The sequence below is a fragment of the Scomber scombrus genome, chromosome 12 (genome assembly GCF_963691925.1).
Source record: "Scomber scombrus chromosome 12, fScoSco1.1, whole genome shotgun sequence".
NCBI lineage: Eukaryota > Metazoa > Chordata > Actinopteri > Scombriformes > Scombridae > Scomber > Scomber scombrus.
The window spans coordinates 415,596-439,372 of NC_084981.1; the positions used below are offsets into that span (position 1 = coordinate 415,596).

General features: G+C 39.6%; 1 protein-coding gene across 2 annotated transcripts in view; it reads right to left on the reverse strand.

Annotated features, from left to right (window-relative positions):
- ncapd3 (non-SMC condensin II complex, subunit D3) overlaps positions 1-20,236 on the reverse strand; it is a 66,129-nt gene extending 45,893 nt beyond the window's left edge. For both annotated transcript variants that reach the window (XM_062430254.1, XM_062430253.1), the window contains exons 1-10: positions 20,103-20,236; positions 19,341-19,510; positions 16,659-16,821; positions 16,083-16,249; positions 15,690-15,854; positions 15,541-15,602; positions 15,362-15,449; positions 15,128-15,261; positions 14,314-14,386; positions 14,101-14,226 (exon numbers count right to left, since the gene is read on the reverse strand). In XM_062430254.1, coding sequence (XP_062286238.1) covers positions 14,101-14,226; positions 14,314-14,386; positions 15,128-15,261; positions 15,362-15,449; positions 15,541-15,602; positions 15,690-15,854; positions 16,083-16,249; positions 16,659-16,821; positions 19,341-19,510; positions 20,103-20,163 — 1,209 coding nt within the window. In that variant the 5' untranslated portion in view covers positions 20,164-20,236. The remainder of the gene's footprint in view (positions 1-14,100; positions 14,227-14,313; positions 14,387-15,127; positions 15,262-15,361; positions 15,450-15,540; positions 15,603-15,689; positions 15,855-16,082; positions 16,250-16,658; positions 16,822-19,340; positions 19,511-20,102) is intronic.
- Positions 20,237-23,777: the final 3,541 nt, after the last annotated feature.

Below are 23,777 nucleotides of genomic sequence, written 5' to 3' on the forward strand. Positions count from 1 at the left end.
CCTGAAATTTACAACTAAGGAGAAAACCCTTCAAGAAGCCAATCACCTTTCAGGGTAAAGTAGTGTCTTTCCATCATGACTATGTAACTGAAGGAATATATTCCAATCAACAAAGTGTTAAAAGAGAAAAGGAATACACTTCCAAAGTTACATACCACATTGCAGAGCAAATGGCAGAATATCTACTTGCTAGCAGGATAACAAGCACCTCGCATGGGCATCGGAAGCATCTGATGCCCATGTACACACAAGCGTGTGTGCGAGCACAGTGTGAGAATCTGCCTGGGTGTAAGGCAGCAGTGAAAAAGTGGAATGAAATTTCATTGATCTGGACATTCTCTCAATAACTAACCAGAATGCATTTGATAATGAAAAGTGATGGGCATAAAGGCGTTATAAATGAACAGCGTTACTTTTTTCAGTAACGAGTAATCAAATGAATTACTGTTTCCCCCTAACAACGCCGTTACCGTTACTGGCAACAAAAAAAAAGCGGCGTTACTTCTTCAGACCTCACTGAAGCGGTTTTCGCCCGAACAGGCGCTTTTCTCTCTCTGTCTCCCTGCCAAAGACTGGCTGCACTTTGGGGCATAACCAAAGACAGAGTAGGACGCAAATGAGTCACAATCTCCTGGAATCTGGAGCGAGGGAGCAAGAGTGCGCTGTAGAAGGTGACTGCGTGCGTGTGTGTGTTTATGTGACTGTCAAAGCAGCGTGTGTGAGCAAAGCATCCTGATAGCTCTGTGTTGCTGCTTATTAGACCAACCCCCACCCCACAAGACCTTTTCATTTATTTATTCATTTCCAGTAGAAATGTTCATAGTTATTAAGAGAAGTTTATATTGTTATTGCTTTTTGAGGAATAAAACTCAATTGCTACATGTACAAATATATTATTTACTTCTTTTTAGTAGATTTCTTAAGCATAATTTAATTTTGAATGTGTTTTGGGCCAGTTGTTGTTAATTGGGGCAGCCAAGTCATTTGACATATTTGAACAATTTTACGTAATAGTTACTTTTCCTGGTAATTAATTACTTTGACATGGATGTAACTCAGTTACTTTTTGGGAGAAGTAATGAGTAACTATAATGAATTACTTTTTCAAAGTAACGTGCCCAACACTGATAATGAAGCACTGACACAGCACTCTGAAAACAGTACTGAGTGGATAGGCTGATATACATATATATTATTGACATGGTAAAAGTGAGGTTATCTTAAACTTATCATTTGAGAAAGTGGGTGGGTCCCGCTGTAACGCCTATGGAGGAGACAATGGGCATAACTCATCTACCATGGGAGGTAGTGACAGGCTCCCATGGAGTACTTTAATCATACTTTCATACTTAAATTCTTCATTAAATACAGCACAAGTTATGTGACCATAAGAACATTTCTATCATCACTACACATAGCAGATTATGAGTAATTTCATATATGATTTTGACAAAACATATTTGCTTGAGGATTCATATGGAAAATTATCATTGCATCTTTGAGACACTAGTAGGATTTCAAAAGCGCACTGGAGAGAAGAAAATGACACTTCTTGATGATTGAGGGAGCCAGGCTCCTTTCTCTTCTGCCCTCCTCTGCTCTTTTTTGTTTTTGGAGCCAAGTTACCACTACAAACCCTTCACTCTGCAGGCTAATGCATAGGGCTATGCCTTGCAAACCTGAATAATTAAAAGACGGTTAGGGTTGAGAAGAATATATTCATTTAAATAACAACATTAACATTGTACAGTTGAAAATTTCCCTGTAACTCCTTAAACCTGTGATGGTCTGATAAATGTTTGTTTAGGTCTATCTCCAGGACATACTAACAGTAGACTATATATGAACAAACCTATTTTCTAAAAAGACATCAGTGAGTCACTAACAGTATGTTACTAGTCAGGGGCCTCACCTAGTGGTGGGAATTAGGGCTGCAGCTATCGATTAATCCAATAAATTATTTTGCTTTATTAAATAGCAATAGCAAAAATTAGAAAAAGGACAAAAAAAACATGTCTCTGAATATGAACAGGTTTTATTCCTGGACATTCCTTTTTCAAATCAAAACTAAACCCATTTATTGTATTTATTGCATTTAACATCAGTGCCATCTAAAGCAAATACAGTGCATCCGGAAAGTATTCAAACCCTTCACTTTCCCCACATTTTGTCATGTTACAGCCTTATTCCAAAATGGGTTGAATTCTTTTTTTCCCCTCATCAATCTACACACAATACCCCATAATGACAAAGCGAAAAAGTTTTTTTTTAGACATTTTTGCAAGTTTATTAAAAATAAAAAACTGAAATAACGCATGTACATAAGTATTCAGACCCTTTAGTACTTTGTTGAGGCCCCCTTGGCAGTGATTACAGCCTGAAGTCTTCTTGCGTATGAAGCTACAAGCTTGGTACACCTGTATTTGGGGTATTTCTCCCATTCTTCTCTGCAGATCCTCTTAAGCTCTGTCAGGTTAGATGGGGAGCGTTGCTGCACAGCTATTTTCAGGTGTTCCCAGAGATGATCAATTGGGTTCAAGTCTGGGCTCTGGCTGGGCCAGTCAAGGACATTCACAGACTTGTCCCGAAGCCACTTCTTCGTTGTCTTGGCTATGTGCTTAGGGTCGTTGTCCTCTTGGAAGGTAAACCTTCACCCCAGTCTGAGGTCCTCAGCACTCTGGAGCAGGTTTTCGTCAAGGATCTCTCTGTACTTTGCTCTGTTCATCTTTCCCTCGATGCTGACTAGTCTCCCAGTTCCTGCCACTGAAAAACATCCCCTCAGAATGATGCTGCCACCACCATGCTTCACCGTAGGGATGGTATTAGCCAGGTGATGAAAGGTGCCTGGTTTCCTCCAGACATGACACTTGGCATTCAGGCCAAAGAGTTCAATCTTGGTTTCATCAGACCAGAGAATCTTGTTTCTCATGGTCTGAGATTCAGGTGCCTTCTGGCAAACTCCAAGTGGGCTGTCATGTGTCTTCTATCGAGTAGACAGCTTCCGTCTGGTCACTCTACCATAAAGGCCTGATTGGTGGAGTGCTGCAGAGATGGTTGTCTTTCTGGAAGGTTCTCCCATCTCCACAGAGGAAAGCTGACCATCGGGTTCTTGGTCACATCCCTGACCAAGGCCCTTCTCCCCCGATTGCTCAGTTTGGCTGGGTGCACAGCTCTAGGAAGAGTCCTGGTGGTTCCAAACTTCTTCCATTTACGAATGATGGCCTTAGACCACTGTGCTCTTCAGGACCTTCAATGCTGCACACATTTTTTTGTACTCTTTCCCAGATCTGTGCCTCGATACAATCCTGTCTCAGAGGTCTACAAACAATTCCTTTGACTTCATGGCTTGGTTTCTGCTCTGACATGTTCTGTCAACAGTGGGACCTTATATAGACAGGTGTGTGCCTTTCCAAATCATGTCCAAACAATTTACGAGGTGGACTCCGATCAAGTTGTAAAAACATCTCAAGGATGATCAGTGGAAACAGGATGCACCTGAGCTCAATTTTGAGTGTCATAGCAAATTTATGTTCATGCGATATTTCAGTTTATTTTCAATACATTTGCAAAAATGTCTAAAAAATCTTGTTCGCTTTGTCATTATGGGGTATGGTGTGTAGATTGATGAGAAAAAAAAAAGTATTTAATCCATTTCAACCAAATGTGGGAAAAGTGAAGGGGTGTGAATATTTTCCGGATGCACTGTACATGAACTTATTTACTTTTAGTGTGACTGATTTTAATTTTTGCATCATTAGGCTACCGTACAAATTAATTGCACTAGATTCCCCGCTCCTCCTACTTCAGGCTTTCAGTGTACAGACCTGAGGTCAATCTCCCCTGCTCCTTTCCTCATCTCCTACTTTTGACTGTGAGATCTCAGCAGGTAAAAGCTGTTGGTTCACTTACTAGAATAAGACGTGACAGGCAAATAAGCGATAGAAAACCGATCGTTTTTGGTGTTTATATGTGGTGTTGCCCCCGACTAGATGTTTTAACAAAATAACATACACATGTATGCTACACAAAAACAGGTATTTTCTGTTAGTCAATCGACCTGAGCTGTTGGAACAATAAATAAAAGATAAATAATAAAGAAAAATTAAAAATTAAAAATATATAACTGTTAACAGGATTTGTTTCAACATTCAGTGGCGGTTCAGTTATATTATTTATCGCAAAAACAAAACAATCACTTTCTAGGGGTCTGATGTTTTTTTTTTTTTTTGGGGGGGGGGGGGGGGGGGGGTGTTCTCTTGGGGAATTTTTTTTCTTTTGATGTTTACTTTTCAACTCACTTGTCTTCCAGTGTGAGTTTTGGGGTTAGTGGCGACAGGGCATTGGGATGGGTTGGATCTTCTTATTACAGTTGTTATTGTACAGTCATAATTATTTCTGAATGTGTTCGCAGTGCAGGCCTACATACTGTGATTTTGCTGAATACTAGTACACCTCATTCTGCCCAGCCTAATTTTATAATTTTTTCATGACAACTCTACATTAGCAAGCTGGAACACAAATGGATTGAACGACCCAGTCAAACGTGCAGCCTGCTTAGACCTTCTCCGCAGAAACCATATTGACATTGCATTTATTGAGGAGTCCCATCTTAAAGCGTTGGATGTTCAACGATTCGCCAACAGACAGTATTATGTCGCTGCATCGGCTTCCACCGACTCTAAAACACGTGGCTCGTTAATTGTTTTGAAACACTCTCTATCCATAACCATCCTCGATAGTTCTGGCACTGAAGACGGCCGCATGTCATACATAAAATCTATTATTACTGGCCGTAAAATAGTGTTTATTTCGGTATATGCACCTAACCAATTCGAACCTAATTTTTTCACCAACTTGTCTGAAATGCAGGACTTTGATGTAATTATGGGCGCAGATATGAATGCAATACTAAATCCAGTTCTGGACCGCACAGGCTCCTCGGGCCACTGCTCTCATTCTCAGAGCTGTCTATCAGCCTCATTGTCCCAATTCATAGCAGATTTTAGCTTAGTATTCCGTGCTATTTACCCTACAGCCAAACAATACAGCTTCTACTCTAATAGACACAAGACCTACTCGCACATAGACTACATCCTAACCTCTACTGTGGTCTCCGAATTACATAATGCAGTGCTGTCTCCCAGTCCATTATTCGACCATAGAGTAGTATTAGTCAAACTTACTCTAACAAACACGCTACACCCTGGCATTTTAACACAACACTGCTTAAAAATGACGAATATTGTGCCTACTTCAGAAGAGAGCAGTTTTGTGACTGAGAATATTGGTTCTGTGAACGACCCTTGAATTTTTTGGTACGCTCTGAAAGGTTTTATCAGGAACACCACAATAGCTTTCGCTTCACATCTTAGTAGGGAATGGCTGGCCAGAATAGATGATCTTGAATCAAGGCTTACTTTTTTAGAGCACCAACAACAATCATCCTTCTCTGAAGCCAGGAACCAAAATATCGATACAACAAAAATGTAACTTAATTCTCCCCAAACAAAACAAAGACCCCACTCTTTGCAACAACTACAGGCCCCTGTCACTTTTGAATTCAGAAATTAAAAACTACACTAAGGTAGTGGCTTCACGGATTGAGACTGACATGACTACATTGGTACACCATGATCAGACTGGGTTTATAAAAACCTGTCAAGCTGCACACTCTCGGGTTATAAAATAAATTGGACCAAGTCGTCGCTGATGCCCCTTAACTCATCCCTCGACCCATCCACATTGCCAACGCAGGTACCAGTGATTAGGAGCTTTAAATACTTGGGCATAGACATCTTCCCCTCCCTCTCCTCCATTACTAATAAGAATTTCCAGGGCATTTGAATCGGGTGGAAACTGACTTAGAAAGATGGTCTCGTCTCCCAATCTCCCTACAAGGACGGGTGTCAATAATCAAAATGGATATCACCTGACTTCCGGTTATGGCGGCGTAGGTGAAGGACGCGTGGTTGAGGTCTCTCCCGTTTTGCACATTTGTGACTATCTACTTACATCATCCCACTACGCAGCACGGTTACTCGAATCAGAATAAATTCGACGACAAAATGAGCAACTCGAAACAGAAACACCCAGCCGGTCACCCGCCACATTCCACAAGGGCGAGCTCCATCAGCAGCAAGTTAGCCGCGATGGCGTCGGCTAGCAACAATGCTAACCCTGCGACTCCTGGTGACAACGGCGGCGAACTCTCCGTGAGTACGCTAGTAGCAGAGCTGGACAAAAAGCGCACGAGTCTGAGAGAGGATATGTCTGCCCTGATTCAAAGCTCCATCTCACCCCTTCAAGCCTCCGTGGACACACTCCAACAGACAGTCGACGCTTTTCAAGATCGTCTTGCTCGCGTGGAAACCACCGCAGGCGACAACTTCGACAAACTGGCCGCTGCAGAGGCAGTCATTCGCAGACTGGAGGTGGATAACACAAACCTCCTGGAACGACTGGACGACTTAGAAAATCCATCAAGACGAAATAACCTACGGATAATAAACGTACCTGAAGGTAGTGAATCGGGGCGGGATCCTGTCCAGTTTGCATCCGAGATGCTGATGGAGGTCATGGGTCCGGAGGTGTTCACCAAGCCCCCCGATCTCGAAAGAGCCCACCGATCACTTCTCTCCAAGCCCGCAAAAGGTAACGCGCCCAGAACAATCTTGGTGTGTTTCCACAGGCACCAGGATAAGGAGCGTGCCCTGCGATGGGCGAGGCAACACGAGCTCCGCTACCGGGACAACATCCTGCGAGTCTACCCTGACTTCAGTGCAGCTTTGTCAAAGAAACGTGCCGCGTTTAATGGAGTGAAAGCCCAGCTGTACAACAAAGGCGTACGCTTCAGACTCTTGCACCCGGCTCGCCTCCGTATCACCCTCGGCGATGGAGAGAACATAACTTTTGACACTCCTGACGGAGCCAAAGCTTTTTGCAGTGATCGATTCAAATAATCATCTGTTTGATGTCTGGATGACAACGCGCACCTATCTTCACTACTACTGACATGATGGGGATACAGCGGGAGCCTTTTCCCCGCGCGCGTGACCTAAACTTGGACACTGTGACCCCCACTCCCCCCTTTTTTGGCACTCGAGGTGCACGGACATGGTCACTGCACCACACACGGCTGCTTCTTCTCATATCAGTCGTCACGGACCATAACATCAAGGTAACAATATTCATAACTGACTTGGGGTGAGTGGTATTTATATGTTACCATTATTAGTATTATTATTATTTATTTTATTTTTTTTATGTTTCTCTCATCTCCTTATGTTTCAGCCTATTTGGACAGATGTCTCAGTTAACAATCACTAGGTGTTATTATAATCCAGTAGATTCTTTGTTCTAAGTTTCGTGTGGAGGGTAGCTACTAACACCCGACTCCCACCTACTTTGTTGTTAAGGTCGGATTGTTCCTTCTGACATAAACTTTTTATTTCTCACCTGTACTCATGTTATGGGTATCTTGGACCACTTTGGGTGGTGTGTTGCCCAGTTGCTTGTTCTTGGTTACAGATATTGCTATATATGCATAGTTATAATAAGATGTTAACATTTAAGGGAGAGACTGGGACCCTGATGTGTAAGTTGGCAGCGAGGTCGCTTAGTTGGAAGACAAATAGTCAAGTTGGGGGGATGTAGCTTGCCTCATTTGGGGAGGCAGACTCTAGGGTAATTGTTTACATGTTTTATGTGATGTATACTTCTGTGTTTTTTGTTTTTGTTTCATTTCAAGAGATGCCAACATTTCCTTATGACTTTTTACATAACTACTTTTGTGTACTTTTGTTTTGTGGTGCATGGGCAAAAACTACAACAAAACGTTTAGTATCCTATGATGAATCCCATTAAGTTTGTAACATTTAACACCAAAGGACTGAATAGCCCAATTAAAAGGAAAAAAGTATTCACTTATCTGAAAAAGCTCAATGCAGATATAGTGTTTCTGCAAGAAACACACCTCTCAGACAGCGAACATATAAAGCTTAAAAGAGACTGGGTTGGCCAAGTGTTTGCTTCCTCTTTCAACACCAAAGCCAGAGGGACTGCAATCCTTATAAACAAAAACTTTCCTTTTGTTGCTACTAATAAAGTTGTCGACTCCAGGGGTAGGTTTGTATTAGTCCAGGGACATATGTACTCAGAATGTTGGTCACTATTGAATATTTATGCTCCAAATTTTGACGAGCCTACATTTATCCAAGATGTTTTTCTCCATGTGGCGCGGGCGTCTGGTGTGCTTCTAGTTGGGGGAGACTTCAACTTCTGCCTAGACACTGTTCTAGATAGATCCTCTGACAAACCTGCCTCCCTAACCAAAGCAGCTAAGCTAACAACTTCTTTTATGAAAGATCTCAACCTAACAGATGTTTGGAGATGGTTTCACCCAGGAGAAAGGGACTATTCCTTTTACTCACACCCTCATGGCACCCACACACGGATCGACAACTTTTTACTCTCTACACAGCAGTGCCATAGAGTGTTGGATACTCAATACCTAGCTCGCCTGTTGAGTGACCACTCCCCTTTGACCTTATCCATATCCATTCCTAATAAAGTGAAACTATCATACAGATGGAGGCTCAACCCCCTGCTACTTAAGCGGCCAGACTTTTGTGCCTTTATAAGAAACCAAATAAACTTCTTCGTGGCAACCAATAGAGACACGGCCCCAAATTCCTTTATCTTTTGGGATACTCTCAAAGCCTACTTACGAGGACAAATTATTTCATACACGAAAGGGCTGAAAAAAAAATATTGTTCTGAGCTACACTCCCTTGAGCTGGAAATTCAGGAACTAGAAAAAAGGTATCAGAGAGTAGCGGACAAAGAACTATACAGGACTTTGGTAAATAAAAAGATTGAATATAACAACTTAAATACGTATCAAACTGAAAAATCCATCATAAGATCAAGACATACATTCTACGAGCTAGGAGAAAAACCAAGTAAAGTGCTAGCTTGGTAATTGAAAACAGAAGAAAGCAAGAGGATAGTGAATGAAATAGAAATAGCCCAAGGCAAAATCTCTAATAACCCTGCTGAAATTACCACTGCTTTCAAGAATTATTACAGTGATTTGTATACTGCCCAGTCAAATGACGATCCATCAATTATTGACTCATTCCTTTCTCCACTCAATCTCCCATGTTTGTCCGATGAAGATAGGGAATTCTCCAGCAAACCATTTTCTGCGATTGAATTATTTGAAGCTATTAAACTCTTACCTTCAAACAAATCTCCGGGAGAAGACGGGTTTCCACCCGAATTCTACAAAGAATTTAAAGACCTCTTAGTTCCTCTATTATTGGAGGTCTTAGAATTGGCTAGTGAAAGGAAACAATTTCCGGAGTCTTTCTCTCAGGCTATCATATCAGTTATTCACAAAACAGGAAAAGACCCATCGAAGTGTGCCTCCTATAGGCCGATTTCCCTCCTGAATACTGATTATAAATTAGTAACTAAGATGATCTCCAAGAGATTGGAATTACTCCTCCCTTCACTAATTAATTCTGACCAAACTGGGTTTATAGTTAATAGACTCTCCTCTAATAACATAAGACGGCTTTTAAACATAATCCATTTTGCTCAAGAACACAACATACCCAGCATTGCACTCTCCCTGGATGCCGAAAAGGCCTTTGATAGGCTTGAATGGCCCTATCTTTTTAAGGTTCTAGATAAATTCGGTTTTGGCAATCATTTTATTGATTTAATTAAATCTCTGTATAGGTCCCCACAGGCTAAAATTTCAGTTAATGGGATTAGTTCGGATTGCTTCCCTATTTTTAGGGGCAATAGGCAGGGTTGCCCCCTCAGCCCAGCTCTCTTCGCAATTGCCATAGAACCACTGGATGAGGCCATCAGAGCTGACCCCGGGATAAGTGGCTTCAAAATTGGTCCCCATATTCATAAATTATCCCTTTTTGCGGATGATATCGTTCTTTTTTTGACTAAAGTGGAAAACTCCCTTTCACAATTACTAAATATTTTAGAAGTTTACAGTTCATTTTCTGGTTACAAAATCAATCTCGATAAAAGTGAAGTTTTACCTCTGTCAAATCTTTGTTACAATTCGATTCAACACAAATTCCCCTTTAAAGAGTCACCAAAAGGGTTTAAATACCTGGGTATAATCATTGATAAGGATCTACAGAATTTATATAGACTGAACCTATTGAATTTGTTAAAAAAAGTGGAGGATGACTTAAACAATTGGATGAATCTGCCCCTTACGTTACTAGGCCGCATCAGCGTCGTAAAAATGAACGTCTTACCTAAATTTTTATATATATATTTCAATCCCTCCCAATTCACATCCCCTCTGTTTTTTTCTCTTCGTTGGAAAAATTAACGAGACGATTTATCTGGAGAAATAAATCTCCAAGGGTCTCCCTAAACCACCTCACCCTTGACTATGCAAGAGGAGGCTTGAAACTTCCTAATTTTAGGTTGTACTACATGGCAGCACAATCAAGATTTCTGGCTCAGCTTTTTGATGACAACAGCCCTCCTTCCTGGTTAGACATTGAGATGTTTGAAATGAATGAGCCCATTCCGTCTGATATTGTATATAAATGGGATGAAAAGTCAATTAAAAGAACGACTCGCAACCCTTTCATCGTTCATTCTGTCCAAACTTGGTTTAAAATACATAAGATGTTGGGGCGAAATGGTTTTCTATCTCTTAAATCTCCCCTATGGGGAAACAGACTGATCCCCATTCTACACCAAAATAAGCACTTTGAATTGTGGCCTCAAAAGGGCATTGTTCGTTTGGAGCATCTCTTTGAAAAAGGAACCTTTATGTCTTTTGATCAGCTGAGACAGAAATATCTACTACCTCATAAGGACTTTTTTAAGTACTTACAAATAAGAGACTTTGTAAGAGTCAACTTAAAGAACCAATGGGAAACTCTCCAGCTATCCCCTATTGAATTAATTTTTCATCAGAGCCAACCTATGGTGAAAACAATTTCTAAGGCTTATGCAGTCCTGTTATCCGCCTTGTCAACTCCCAAATCAGAAAGATCCAGACTAAAATGGGAGAAGGATTTGGGCATAGAGATTGATCCCAGTCTATGGAGTGACCTGTGTGAAAACGGTGTCACTTGCACTTTAAATTCAAGATATAGATTAATTCAGTTCAACTTTTTACACCAGACATACCTAACTCCCTCCAAGCTGCACGGGTTCAACCCCAGCATCTCACCCCTCTGTTTCAGGTGTGGCTCAGCGGAGGGTACTTTTCTCCACTCCACTTGGCAATGCAGCAAACTACAGGACTTTTGGCAGGGTGTGTGTGATTTCTTATCCAAAATACTTGGAGTCACTTTCCCAGTGGATCCAGGGGTTTGCCTTCTGAGCAACCTTACAGAATCTAATCTTACACACAAACACTCTATTAAACTGACAGAGACTCTATTGGCAATAGCTAAGAAATGTGTTGCATTGAAGTGGAAGTCTCACCACCCATTGCCTCTTGGACTGTGGTTCTCAGAAATCATCAATTGTATACCTTTGGAGAAGATATCATACTCACTAGGGAACAGAATACATACTTTCCATAAAATATGGCAGCCTGTTATCACCCACTTAGAAAATCTCCCCCCCCCCCCCCCCCCCCCCCCACCTGATTGAGTGACTGACTCCTTTTATTGCCCATGTACAGATTCATGTCACTTTGGTTGTATTATCTATCTCTTGCATCACAATTTAATTAACGGTATCTCTCATTAATATTTTGCTGATTTTTTTTTAAATGGTCTGTGTAGTCGCTTTTGAAGTATGTATTGTCCCTAATTATATTTTCTGTCTTGTTATTTATTTTTGTTTGTATTTGTCTAGTTTTAAAGTCAATGTCTTAATATGTCATGTTTATATGTTATACTGGAAAAACCTTAAATAAAATATTCTAAAAAAAAAAATGGATATCACCTCCAGGGTAAACTTTTACTCGAATAAGACACCTCTTTCCCCACCTAAAGGTTACTAGGGGGGGGGGTTCGCCACTTGGGGAGGGGAGGATAAAGAGAAGCATTCTGTTAATATAACCCAACCTGTTGTGGTCAACATTGTTGTGATATGCATTGTATCCTTCTCTTTTGAAAATAAAAATAATTGATAGCAAAAAAAAAAAAAAAGGTATCCGATACTTAGCCCTATTAAGAATATACAACTCCTCTTACTAAAGAGGCTGCAAATGTGGGGTTGCAATTTTGATTTCAACCATATAAAGGCTCCTTTTTAAAAAAAAACATGTTTTGTGAAAAATATTAAAAGAATGCAAGATTGGCACAAGGTACTTTTCAGACCATTCAGGTCTGTACTTAAAGTAACATATAGATAGCGAACACAAAAATAAACTGGAGATGAACTATCCAGAATTAACAGAAATTATTTTTTTTTAAAAGAACTACAATCATATTTGGAGATAATGGACAGGTGAACCCAATGACAGTAGGTAAAATTATATCAACAACTACCTTTACCAAGAAAATAAAAACTCAAAGAGTGATAGACTTACAAAATAAACTTTTGGAAATTAGAGAAATTACATAGTAAGTAGAGAATAATCGTTTTGCCCAGCCCTAGTATCAACACAGACCAATCAGGACGCTTTGCTCTCACATGCACTGCAATGATAGTCACACAAACACACTCAGTCACTCTCTAACGCGCGCTCTTGCTCGCTTGCTCCAGATTCCGGGAGATTGAATTGAATTTGCGGAACTGCATCAATATGCGGGAGATTCCAGGAACTTCCAGGAGAGTTGGGATGTCTGATGTGTAAACCCATTGCTGTGTTATTACAACATAAATCCCTTTCATTTAAAGCAGCATAGACCTTTATTTGGATTCAGCCCACGGGCCTTGAGTTTGACACTTGTGTTATAGAACAGATAAAACGTGAAAACAAATTAGTGCTATCCTGGTGAGTCTAGACGTTGAAAAAGCATTTAACTCAGTGGGTTGGTGTATTTTTATAGTCATGGAAAAATCTGGTTTCTGCAAGAAATTCATACAGTGTATTAAAACTATGTAAATCTCCAACTGCCAGAATAAAGATTAATGGTCACCTATCCAACAAGACGCCACCAAGGGTGCCTGGTTAGTCCAGGACTCTTCAACCTATTCATTGAACCGTTAGCTCAACTTATAAGGTATTACAATAACAGGCACAGAATACAAGATGTCTGTACACAGATAATGTTCTTATCACTAGCAGCAAGTATACCATTACTCATGAACCTCCTAACAATGTATGGTAGATTATAAGGTTATGTACTATTGAGAAAGCACAAGTCTTGGTATTCTATGTTAATCCCTCACAGAAATTCAAAAAACAGTTAGAACTTTAAATGAAATTCTAAAAGCATTATTTAGGACAAAAGACATTTCACAGCTCTACAATAACCATACAAACATTAACCAAAAGATAAGTGACAACCTTGAAAGGTGGGACTCACTCAATCTCTACTTTGGCAACCGAATAATGACTATCAAGATGAATATCATGGCCAGATTATTATACTCATTGCAATTATTGCTTTTTCAAACTGAAGGAGGAGGAGATGGCCCTACCATGCCTGAGGAATTACTATATAGCAGCACAGTTAAGACCATTAATCTTTGGTGTAATCCTGAATATGAAGCCAATTGGAAAAACATTAAAATATCAATATCAGGTAAACCCATTCAATTTTTGAGTTCACTTGTCTGTCCTTCTACTTAGGAACTACTTCTATTTACTTATTTATATTTGCTAAAATTGTCATGGTAACAAACAAAATGGCAATTACAAGATGCTGGCTTCTTAAAGAGCCTCCCACACTGAATCAATGGGTAGATATTGTAAACAACATAAACAGTAGGAATGTATGACATTTACTTTTAGATTAGAGGAAGAAAAAGAAGCATAAAGGTTAATGTGATTGTACCATTCTGTAACTGACTGACCTAATGATTATGTTTATATAAAGTTTAAGAAAACTGTTTGAAACACATCTTTTAAATAATTTAAGAAATTACATGGATTTTGCCTTGAGAATAAAAGTTATTAAAATATTTATTTTTAAACAATGTTACCTTTGAGTGTCTGGAGAAGTTTAACAGCCACTTGACGAAACAGGCGTAGTCTGTACTTGCCATCTGAGATGTCAGCATACCCACAGCCTGAGCTCCGTGAGTTCGAAACTCACTTTTCTCCACCATCTAAACATACACAGCAGACACATATTATAACATCTTCACAAGGCCATTGCAGAGCAGAGGTGGATCAGCATTTGCTGGAGGATTCACCTGGAAGCAGATATGCTGCAGAAGAATTTGTAAGAAAGGCATTGCTGGCTCCTTCAGCTCATCCACAGTATAACTGTAATCACAAACACAGATCATGTTAGAGGTGAATAATTAGTTGACTGAAAGAAAAGTGTCTACAATTTTGATAGTTAACAATTAAGCAAAACTGCCTAACATTCTGTTGCATACAACCTGAACACCTCACCTTGTGCAATGGGCGTTTTATACCATTATCTTTAGTTTCTTCAATAATACATATAATAATATAATTGTTAGTTACAGCCCTGGATCATGTGAAAAGTGATGTATTGTTCATGATGTGTGCATATAAAGGGTAAGTAATATAATACAATTCTGAACCAGTAGGAGATATGCTAATGTGAAATGTTCTTCCAATCTTAAGACTCGATTAACAGAAAAGGAACGATCGATAATTTGGAATACTTCATGTCATCATTTTACATTATCCAGCCGTCATCATGACTTGACAGCTGGATTGCAAAATGCAACTGTCCGAATTGGTTGAAGTGAATCCTTCTTGTTAATACATTAAACATTGTGACTAAAAGGATAATGATGACACCTGATTCAGTTCTATTCACAGACTACGACCATGAGATGCAGTCGAAAGCTCTGTAAAAAAAATAGTAAATGAGCCTTAGGTTAAGATTATTTTCATGAACTAAAATTCAAAAGGTCGAGAATGAACACCACTCTCAACTTTTATATTGTTAAAAATCTCTATACACCATCTTAAGATTTAGGGGGGAAAAATCTACTAGTTGGTTTGACATTTGATAAAAACACTGTTTACATAACAAAATGGATGGCCTGGTTGCGGATAGCAAGGATGGCTTGGCTGGGTATAAGGAGGGTGGGTTTGCTTCTGTTGCCTTTATTCATCATCAGGATCACGTAGAGGAGCCGGTGGAAAATCCTCTGCAAGGACTAGACAACAGACACATCAGTTTAAATTAAGACATTGCTACTAGACCGCCATGGACCAGGATTATTCATTACTGCATTGAGCAAGAGGTTTTGGAAGTACCTCTTTCTGGTCTCCATGTTTTGGTGAGTAGAGTAGCTGCAGGCCATAGAAAGCCATCTCAGGAACGCTCCTCAGCTTGGTGAAATCCCTGAACAGAAACAATACAACTGTCAGCTCTTCCACCTCCTGGATACATTTTTCATCAACACAGAGAGAAAAGCAAAAACACTTAAACTCACTGTCCAGCAGAAAAGGTTAGTTCTCCAATGGCCGGCTCAAAGTAAAGCAGCTTACTGAAAATCTTCAGCAAAAAACAAACAGGTCAGATATGAAGGCAGAATTTTGCAGTAAGGTATAGAACGGGTAAAACGATGGAGCCAGTAAGTACCTGGGTGCAGCTGCTGGCACTCTGTGGTCTTTTTTTAAGTGGAAATGTCTGCAGGAGTCTGAGGATGCTTTGAACCAGGAGAACCACAGCGTCTCTCATCCTCATCAGGTCCGGACCAGAGAAATGAAGTTCCTCTTCGTCCTCCTCGTCCTCCTCCACTTCTATCTGAGGGCAACACTCAGTCACCTTCATTTCCAGATACCCTGACTACTACAGCTAACCTTTATCAAGAAAACGTTCAAGCCAAGCAAGTGAAGTTACATTTTGTTACTTAAAGAAATACATAGATACTAGTGGTTACAGTGATAGCTGCTCACCTCTTACTGTTTTCTTTTAAATTTGCAACTCAGTTATAATCATATCCTATGATATTGCTATGGTGATTTCTGATACCTCTGGGGCTTCTTTTCGGTGTGGTTTTGAGCGTTTGCCATCTGCCTGAGAACTCTTCAGGTTGTCCTTCTTGCGCTTCTTTCCAGAGTCCTGAGGCCAGCAGTGAGAGGTCATATCCAAACAGGTGTCCAACAATATCTCATGTAGAACCTTGTTAGCAATGCTTCCTGGAGGCAACATACACATATACAGTATTATTGCATTATGTTCTCACACAAAAAAATACTATAGCTTTTCTAAGTCATTTGCTTACATTTATTTATTTTGCTGTATGTATAATTTGAGCTCTTTATCTATCTCCTGCCTCTTTAGACTGGTTTGTTTCCTGTTGTAACATATGAATTTACCCACTGGGAATGAATAAAGTTCTAAGCTCATTCCACTCACAGTTACTAATATAATATTGTTACTATTCAAATGAATAGTTGAATCCAATTTGCTTTAATGAAATACACCTAATATCCTCAAAACTGACTTTTTTTGTTTAAGTATTTTTCATCAACTGTAAACATACACTTTGAAGCTGAGCAGACTTCCCTCCATGTGTTTTCCCCAGATTTACAAGCACATTCTTACCAGGGATTCCCAGCAGCAGCAGGTAGAGCGAGGCTGCATGCAGGCCGTTCACCCTCTGCTGGATGTTGGCCGTTTTGGCTTTCCCCGCCAGGACAAAGAAGGACAGCGCGGCTACCAGAGACTTGACAGAAACCCCATTTTCCACCAGCATTGCCCAGATACTCTGCAGTGCAACATGGGAAACAGTCAGGGGTTACTGGTCACATTTCCACATTAACAATACAACTATTATTTGTACATAATACACACATGCAGATAAACTTGCAACTACATATGTGTGAATTAAAAGTGAAGAAAAGCAGGAGAAATAGGAAGCTAAAGACATCTCCTTAAATCTCAAGGTAAGACAGACAAAGTCCTCCAGACACGTTTTATAATATACTAAAATAATTGTTGTGTCTGATATGTTTTTGCCACACACAAGAAATCAATAGCCTCTTTAAGATCCTCCTCTCCCTCAATAAAAAATAATGAATATGCAAATATTTTTCACTTCTGAAGTCGGACTGCTGGACATGTGTACTACAGGCTTCAAGTTCCCACATCACACTTGGCCTGTACTCTGAATTATTATCTGACTTCTAAAAGTTTTTTATCAAACCTCTTTTATGGTGTAAATGAACCCACTCACTGTCTTAACCACACCCTCAACCTTGTTCTGGCATACGGTATCAAAATTGAAAATGTAATTGTTTTTCCAAATAATCCTATTGTATTAAACCATTACTTTATAACTTTTTAATTCTTATTACTGGACTACACACTGCAATTATTTCTGTTCTTGCCAAGATTTAAAATCTAAGATCAGGAAATATGAGATTACTTATCTTGTTTTAAAAGTTATTTACCAGTTTCTACCTTTGAACTTTGAATCTTTGAGTCTGTATATTCTTAAATTTAGCATGGATATGTCGTAATGCCTTAATAAGTCAGGAAATCTTACATTCAATTATTTATTGGTAAAAACAAGTTGCAATACCTCCAGAATCAATCTTTTTCACTATAAAAACACTTGTTTCAAGATTTAGTGACACTAACTCAAGTTCAATTGCTTGATTAAAGAATGAACAATCAAAAGGTAATTGCCCAACCATGTTTCAACTTGAATGGACACTTACTGCTCAAACACAGGTGACCCCAGCTTCTTATGAATGTAATGTTACTAGAGTTATCATTAAACCATTACCATTTCAAAATGAATTTATCCTGGCTACTAGAGCAGTGGAACAAGCTGCAAAAACAAAACCAACAGCCAACATGTAACTGGCTTTTACAAAATAATGTAAAATATACAGTATGGAAGACCTCAATCACAACTCATGATACATATACCCAGGGCCATTCCTATGAGCCATTATATCACAAAGATTATATTTTATTGGCACGAACACACTTTCCTTGAAAGTAATGGAAAATATGAGGTGCTATCAAATAGTTTATGCACGAGTTCTGTTGCCTGGGCAAGAATGGGAACTGCCATTTCATAAGCCAACAAATCTAAAAAAAACTGAAGTTTCATAAGGCACCATATAAAGCACCAAAGACAGCACTGTGCTGACAGGCAGAGAGGGACAGCTGATTGACAGTGGTGGTGTTGAACAGCCAAGTGCACTTTCTCAGTTTCTCAGTTAAAAAACTATGTACATATCATGAAGGAGAGGAGGATGAGGAGGATGAAGGAGAGGCAGGTTTGCCTTCATGGTGGCAAACCTGCCAACCACTTTGTTCTTGTCAGTATTTATGTCCTGCTCCAGACACAGCAAAGTGAGATTAGACAGTCTGGCGTCATTCATGCACAAGCGTAAATATGTCTTAATGAGGTGCAGATGGCTGAAACTCTGTTGAGCACTGGCACTACTGCTGAGTGGTAGCCTACTCTCACACTTATCAATTTGCTGTTAAGTTTTTTTCCCAAAATTCAAATGTTTCTCTATGATTTAGGTTTTTTAATACATATGGGTTTTGTTGGTAATTGTCATTCCTGTGCTGGTTTCCCTTGTCACAATGAGTAAAGTGAGTAAGTATTTTACTATACTAGCTTCTTATGAACCGTTTGGTCGCTCGGTAAAGCCACATGGAATCTCGCTGATTAATCGGTTCACGTTGAAGTTATTTGGCCCAGCCGGAGCCCAGGGTTGGCCCTCTGCATACTTGCATCTTCGCTTATAAAAATTCAGGTTGTGACACCTGAACCCACACACGAACTGTGTCAACTTCTCTAAGATGAAGGAACAACCAACCTGCTAAGTATTTGAAAAACTGTGTGCAGGCAAAGCATGCTCACAGCAAATACTGATTCAAGTTTTCTTTGGTTCTCAATTTAATTGTTTAATGAAAACTACTTGTTACATTATCCGTAAAGCATCCTCACTTCAGTTTTTGTGCCTAAAACTTTTGCTATATACTCATTTTAATTTTAATAATAAATAAATAAAGATAGATCAGCATGAGTTAAAAAGGTGCTTAAGTTATTTGCCTTTAAGTAGAATTTACAGTGAACTGGGAAAAAATGACACCAGGAACAGTCTAGAAATGTACAGCATGTCTTCAAAAATAGACAGTAATAAAAAAGTATACTTGATTTAAACTTCTTACACTAGTCCATGTTGAATTATTAGTACAGCCACTCTGCAATTTATTTTCTTCCCCGCAGCAGGAGAGCAGAGTGTAGATCAGTTTTACCTGTGAAGCTTTATCTGTGCCTGCAGATTGTTGGTCATTAGCATGAGCCAGTAAACTCTGGTACACGTTACTGAAGACCTGGTCTCCAGTGGCCATGAGTTCGTCTTCTATGGGATCATCCAGTGGCTTGCTCTCTGTGAATTCCAGATCCCACATTGCATCCACCCAGGCTGGAAATCACAACACAGATATTACATCAACTGGAGTGATCTGGAGTCACACAGACCGTGTTCACAAACTGGAGAAAATAAAAACTGGTAAACGTTTTTCAGGATGAAATGTTAGATTCCTTATTGCAACAATGTTTTTTTTTTTTTATCAGAGTTGCTCAATGTGCCTTAACCTAATGTGAGGAGCTGCAGGGAGAGCTGTCATTAAACTCACGTTTAAGAGGCTACTAAAATAGAAAAAGTGGTTGAAAACAATACAGAGCCATGTCAAGTCTGTACCAACTGCCACACTTACGTCACAGAGTTGATTATTTTAATCCGTTTTCATAGAATGTAATGATAGCCGCTGATGACAACACATTACTCTTTTCACCTTTCTCTGATAATAAAACAGGGAGTTGCATCATGTATTATGTTAAACAAAATACACGAGGCGGATTGTGTTACACGGGCAGAGCATCTTGGTTGTCATATGGTTAGTAGCCAGGATATTAGCAGGTAACATAAAGTTAGATACGTTAGCGGCCTAAAATATCAGAATTTATTTTGACCGTACAATTCATTATCACAGTATAATGAATAACAATCTTACCTGCAGGAATTTCATTTAATTTCAGAGACTGCAGCGCAGAAGTCAACTCCATCTTGTTCATGTTTTGAATCAGCGCGCCCGAAACTACAGACGTTTACACATGCGCAGTAAAGTGTTCTACTGCTTCCTTTTTTTCAGCTTTCATTACCGCCCCTTCTGGTCTGGACAGGGACCTAACCATAATCCAGGGTCCTGCATCCATGGACCCTGGATGCATAATCCAGGGTAAATATTGTATAATTCACTGCACTGCACACAGAACCATTTACATGTAAATTTGGTCAATATTGAACGATATTGTGTGTTTCAGAGAGTTTTGCAAATTGATGCTGATGCAATCCCACATGAATTTATCTTCATAGATGAGGCTGTGTTAACAAGAAGAGGGAGAAAAAGCACTGGCCACAGAGCTAGTTTGAATGTTCTGGGCCATCATGATGGTAAATTACTATATGGGGAGGCAGCACTAGGAAGAGGGACGCTGGGCAATTGAAGAAGGCTGGCTCTGTTGTTTGCATTGCGCTGGAGTCCCTGACATCAGTGGCAGAAAAGAGGACCCTGAGCAAGCTGCTGTCAATAATGGACTGTAACTGCCACCCCCTGCACAGCACTTTAACTGGACGCTGTCATGCTCAACAGACAGGTTGAGGAGGTCCTTTGTCCCCAGGGCCATCCAGCTTTATAACTCTACACTGTAGGAGAGGGATGACTGACTTTTCTTCTTTTTTGGAATGACTGAGTGTACGACCTGACTTAATACTGGCTACTGAATGCCTTAATTTCCTTTGGGTTTATCTATCTATCTATCTATCTATCTATCTATCTATCTATCTATCTATCTATCTATCTATCTATCTATCTATCTATCTATCTATCTATCTATCTATCTTGCAGAATGGGGTTTTTCAACACCATGCCAACCTAGACCCTTACAACACGCCCCACATACTCAATGTGTTTTAGACAGACTACACAACATCGTCACAGCAAGACCAAATGTATGCAGAGCAGATGAGATACATTGTCATCTGGGACAAATGTATCTGTGCAAGGATGGATTAGCATTTCAAGAAAATTCTTCCCTCACCGTCTTGTGAGAGGGCCGTGGGGGAAGAATCTGTTAGTGCTACGGCCAGATCCAGTTAGGTGGTATTCTTTTTTGTCACCACAAATATTCTAAATACAATATGTTCGGCTTTGATTTTCACTGGAAAATGCAACATTTGGAAATGCATGGATATATTGACTGATTTTACTATGGGGAGAGAAATAAATGTGTGCAGTGTGCAGTGCTGGTCTTGAATTTGGTCACTTATTCATGTACTAATACAGATACATAATATCTCTATATAATTAGAAAAAAAGAAATGTTAAAAGTGTTTAATATTGAGCGTAGCAGTTTGTTACTGGTTCAAACAGAATCATTTCAAATGAAGCATGTGTGTGCCATATTGGGTTTTTATAACTTATCGTATAGTTTTGAATGAAGTGTTTAATTTTGCAAAAGATCTGAGGTGTTCTGCTACTGCTGGTTGTGGTTGTGTGAATTGTGTTTGGCGTTTTGACAAATGAACACTGTTTTCAAAATAGTGCTTAAGCAATTGAAAAAACCCAAGTGCAATTCACAATTCTGGGCATGCTGTGGTGATGCTTTGGAGATTTGGAGTCAGATGCCCTCTGGCCATCTATTACACTATTACACACTCATTTGAACTATTTTTCTTTCATTTGTCTCCTTTTCTTTTTCTCTTCTCCCTTGCACATTCATATTGAGACATTCAACACATAAACACACAAACATGAGCACTTCTTACCTGTACTGTCTCGACAGTATGACAGTATGACAGTATGACAGTATGTATGGATTCGGGTACAACAATTGAGTCAGCCTTGAGTCATGCATCTGATGACTTAAGACTTGACTTAACAAAATTAAAACTGTTTCCAACTGGATTTTGACACCAATGACTTACGACAACACCTGGACATTGGCCTTCTGACTTGGAATGACTCGATATCCCCCTCAAGTAATTCAAAAAGTCAGGTATACTTTGAATCACAGAGACAGCAGCCATGTTGCAGAGCAGGAGGCTGAGGTGTGTTTTTCATTGTAGACCAGCACAGACAGACATCAGAAGATGTAACCTCAGATTATATATTTGGATATAAAGATTCCACTGTGGCTGACAAAAAAACATTCAGCTCAGGTGTGTTATTCTTGTGACTCTGTTACAATAATGTATCATTTGGAAGCACACCTGATTATTTTACTTGGAAATGTTAATCTGTTTTCTGTTTACAAAAATTACAAAAAAACTGCATGCATTAAATTTAGTGAAGGGTGCATAATGATTTATTTAGGACTCCAAATGCAAAGTTTAGGACTTAACTTGGGACTTAACTGTCTACTGTCTTGACTAGCCTACATGTCAGTTACGAGTAACTTGTAAAACAATTACTTTATCCCACCTCTACTATATTTCCCTCTTCCTGTAAACATATAAATTTCATTCCATTTTATAAACCACTTATCTTACATAGGATCCACACACAAACCTCAGTATTGGCTTAGGGAATAGACTTGATGGGAGCCTCAGTGTCTTGTCATATGCTACTAGGCCTATATCTAAGGCCAAAAAGAAATCTTATTTATTCTTTACTTATCAATTTATAACCTATCACTAAGTTGTTGCTGCCAGGCTGTTCACTGAGTCTGGCTCACAGAGGCCCTTGAGAAAACTTCTCCACATGAAGATGCTTTGGAGCACTTTTCAACTGAAAAAAAACAACAACAACAGAGAAAAAAAAACTTGCTCACATCTTTGGAACAATGTTTTGTTATCTACCAACTATTTAGGTATTATTGAAAAAAATAATTTGCTCCAAAAATTAAAGAAATAAATCCCAGCCCACCTGAGTAGTGGCAGGTGTGTAGGAGGAAAGTGCAATAAAAAATTTAAAAAAAAGTGACGTTTATCAGACATGAAGGTCAGGTAGACTGGAATTATTGTGACTAAATAAAACAAATGGCAGTGTGTGGGATGTTTAAAAAAAAAACAAAAAAACAGTGCTACCGTTGATCAGACTGACTCATGACTCATGATATGTGTACCTGTTTACATGTGCTGACTTCAGCAACCAGCGTTCCTACTCACCAGTGTATGTGTTTTGGTGTGCACACTCTGTGCCGCCCAGGTAACATGCCGCCCTGGGCGGCTGCCCATGTCGCCCTTATCAGAATTTCCTTAGAGTAGGCCTATTGGTGACAAGAACATGATTCATGACATGAACTCAGGACAGAAGTTTCTGGATGTATTGCCCACTTGTTTGGAGTGTTATACTATCTCTAATGAAGTATTTGATTTACACTCATATCTGTTGTTAGGGATTACGGACCAATGTATTGTCATTTAGGTACCCATCAGTAACAGTGAAGCTGGGTTGGTGAACTACCTTACTCAGCAAATGTTTCATGCATACAACATGACCGGAAAATGTGCTCATGTCTTAAAAATAAAAGAGTCGCTTGTAAGCATACGTGGATTGCTAAGAACACACGTGTGGTTTATATTGAAGTATTTAACCAGAAGTTGTGGGTTGTGTGTAACTTGACATAGGGCGCCCGCTGACTCCTATCTGCCACGTTTCACTAAATGACGTAATCCCTGTGAGGGT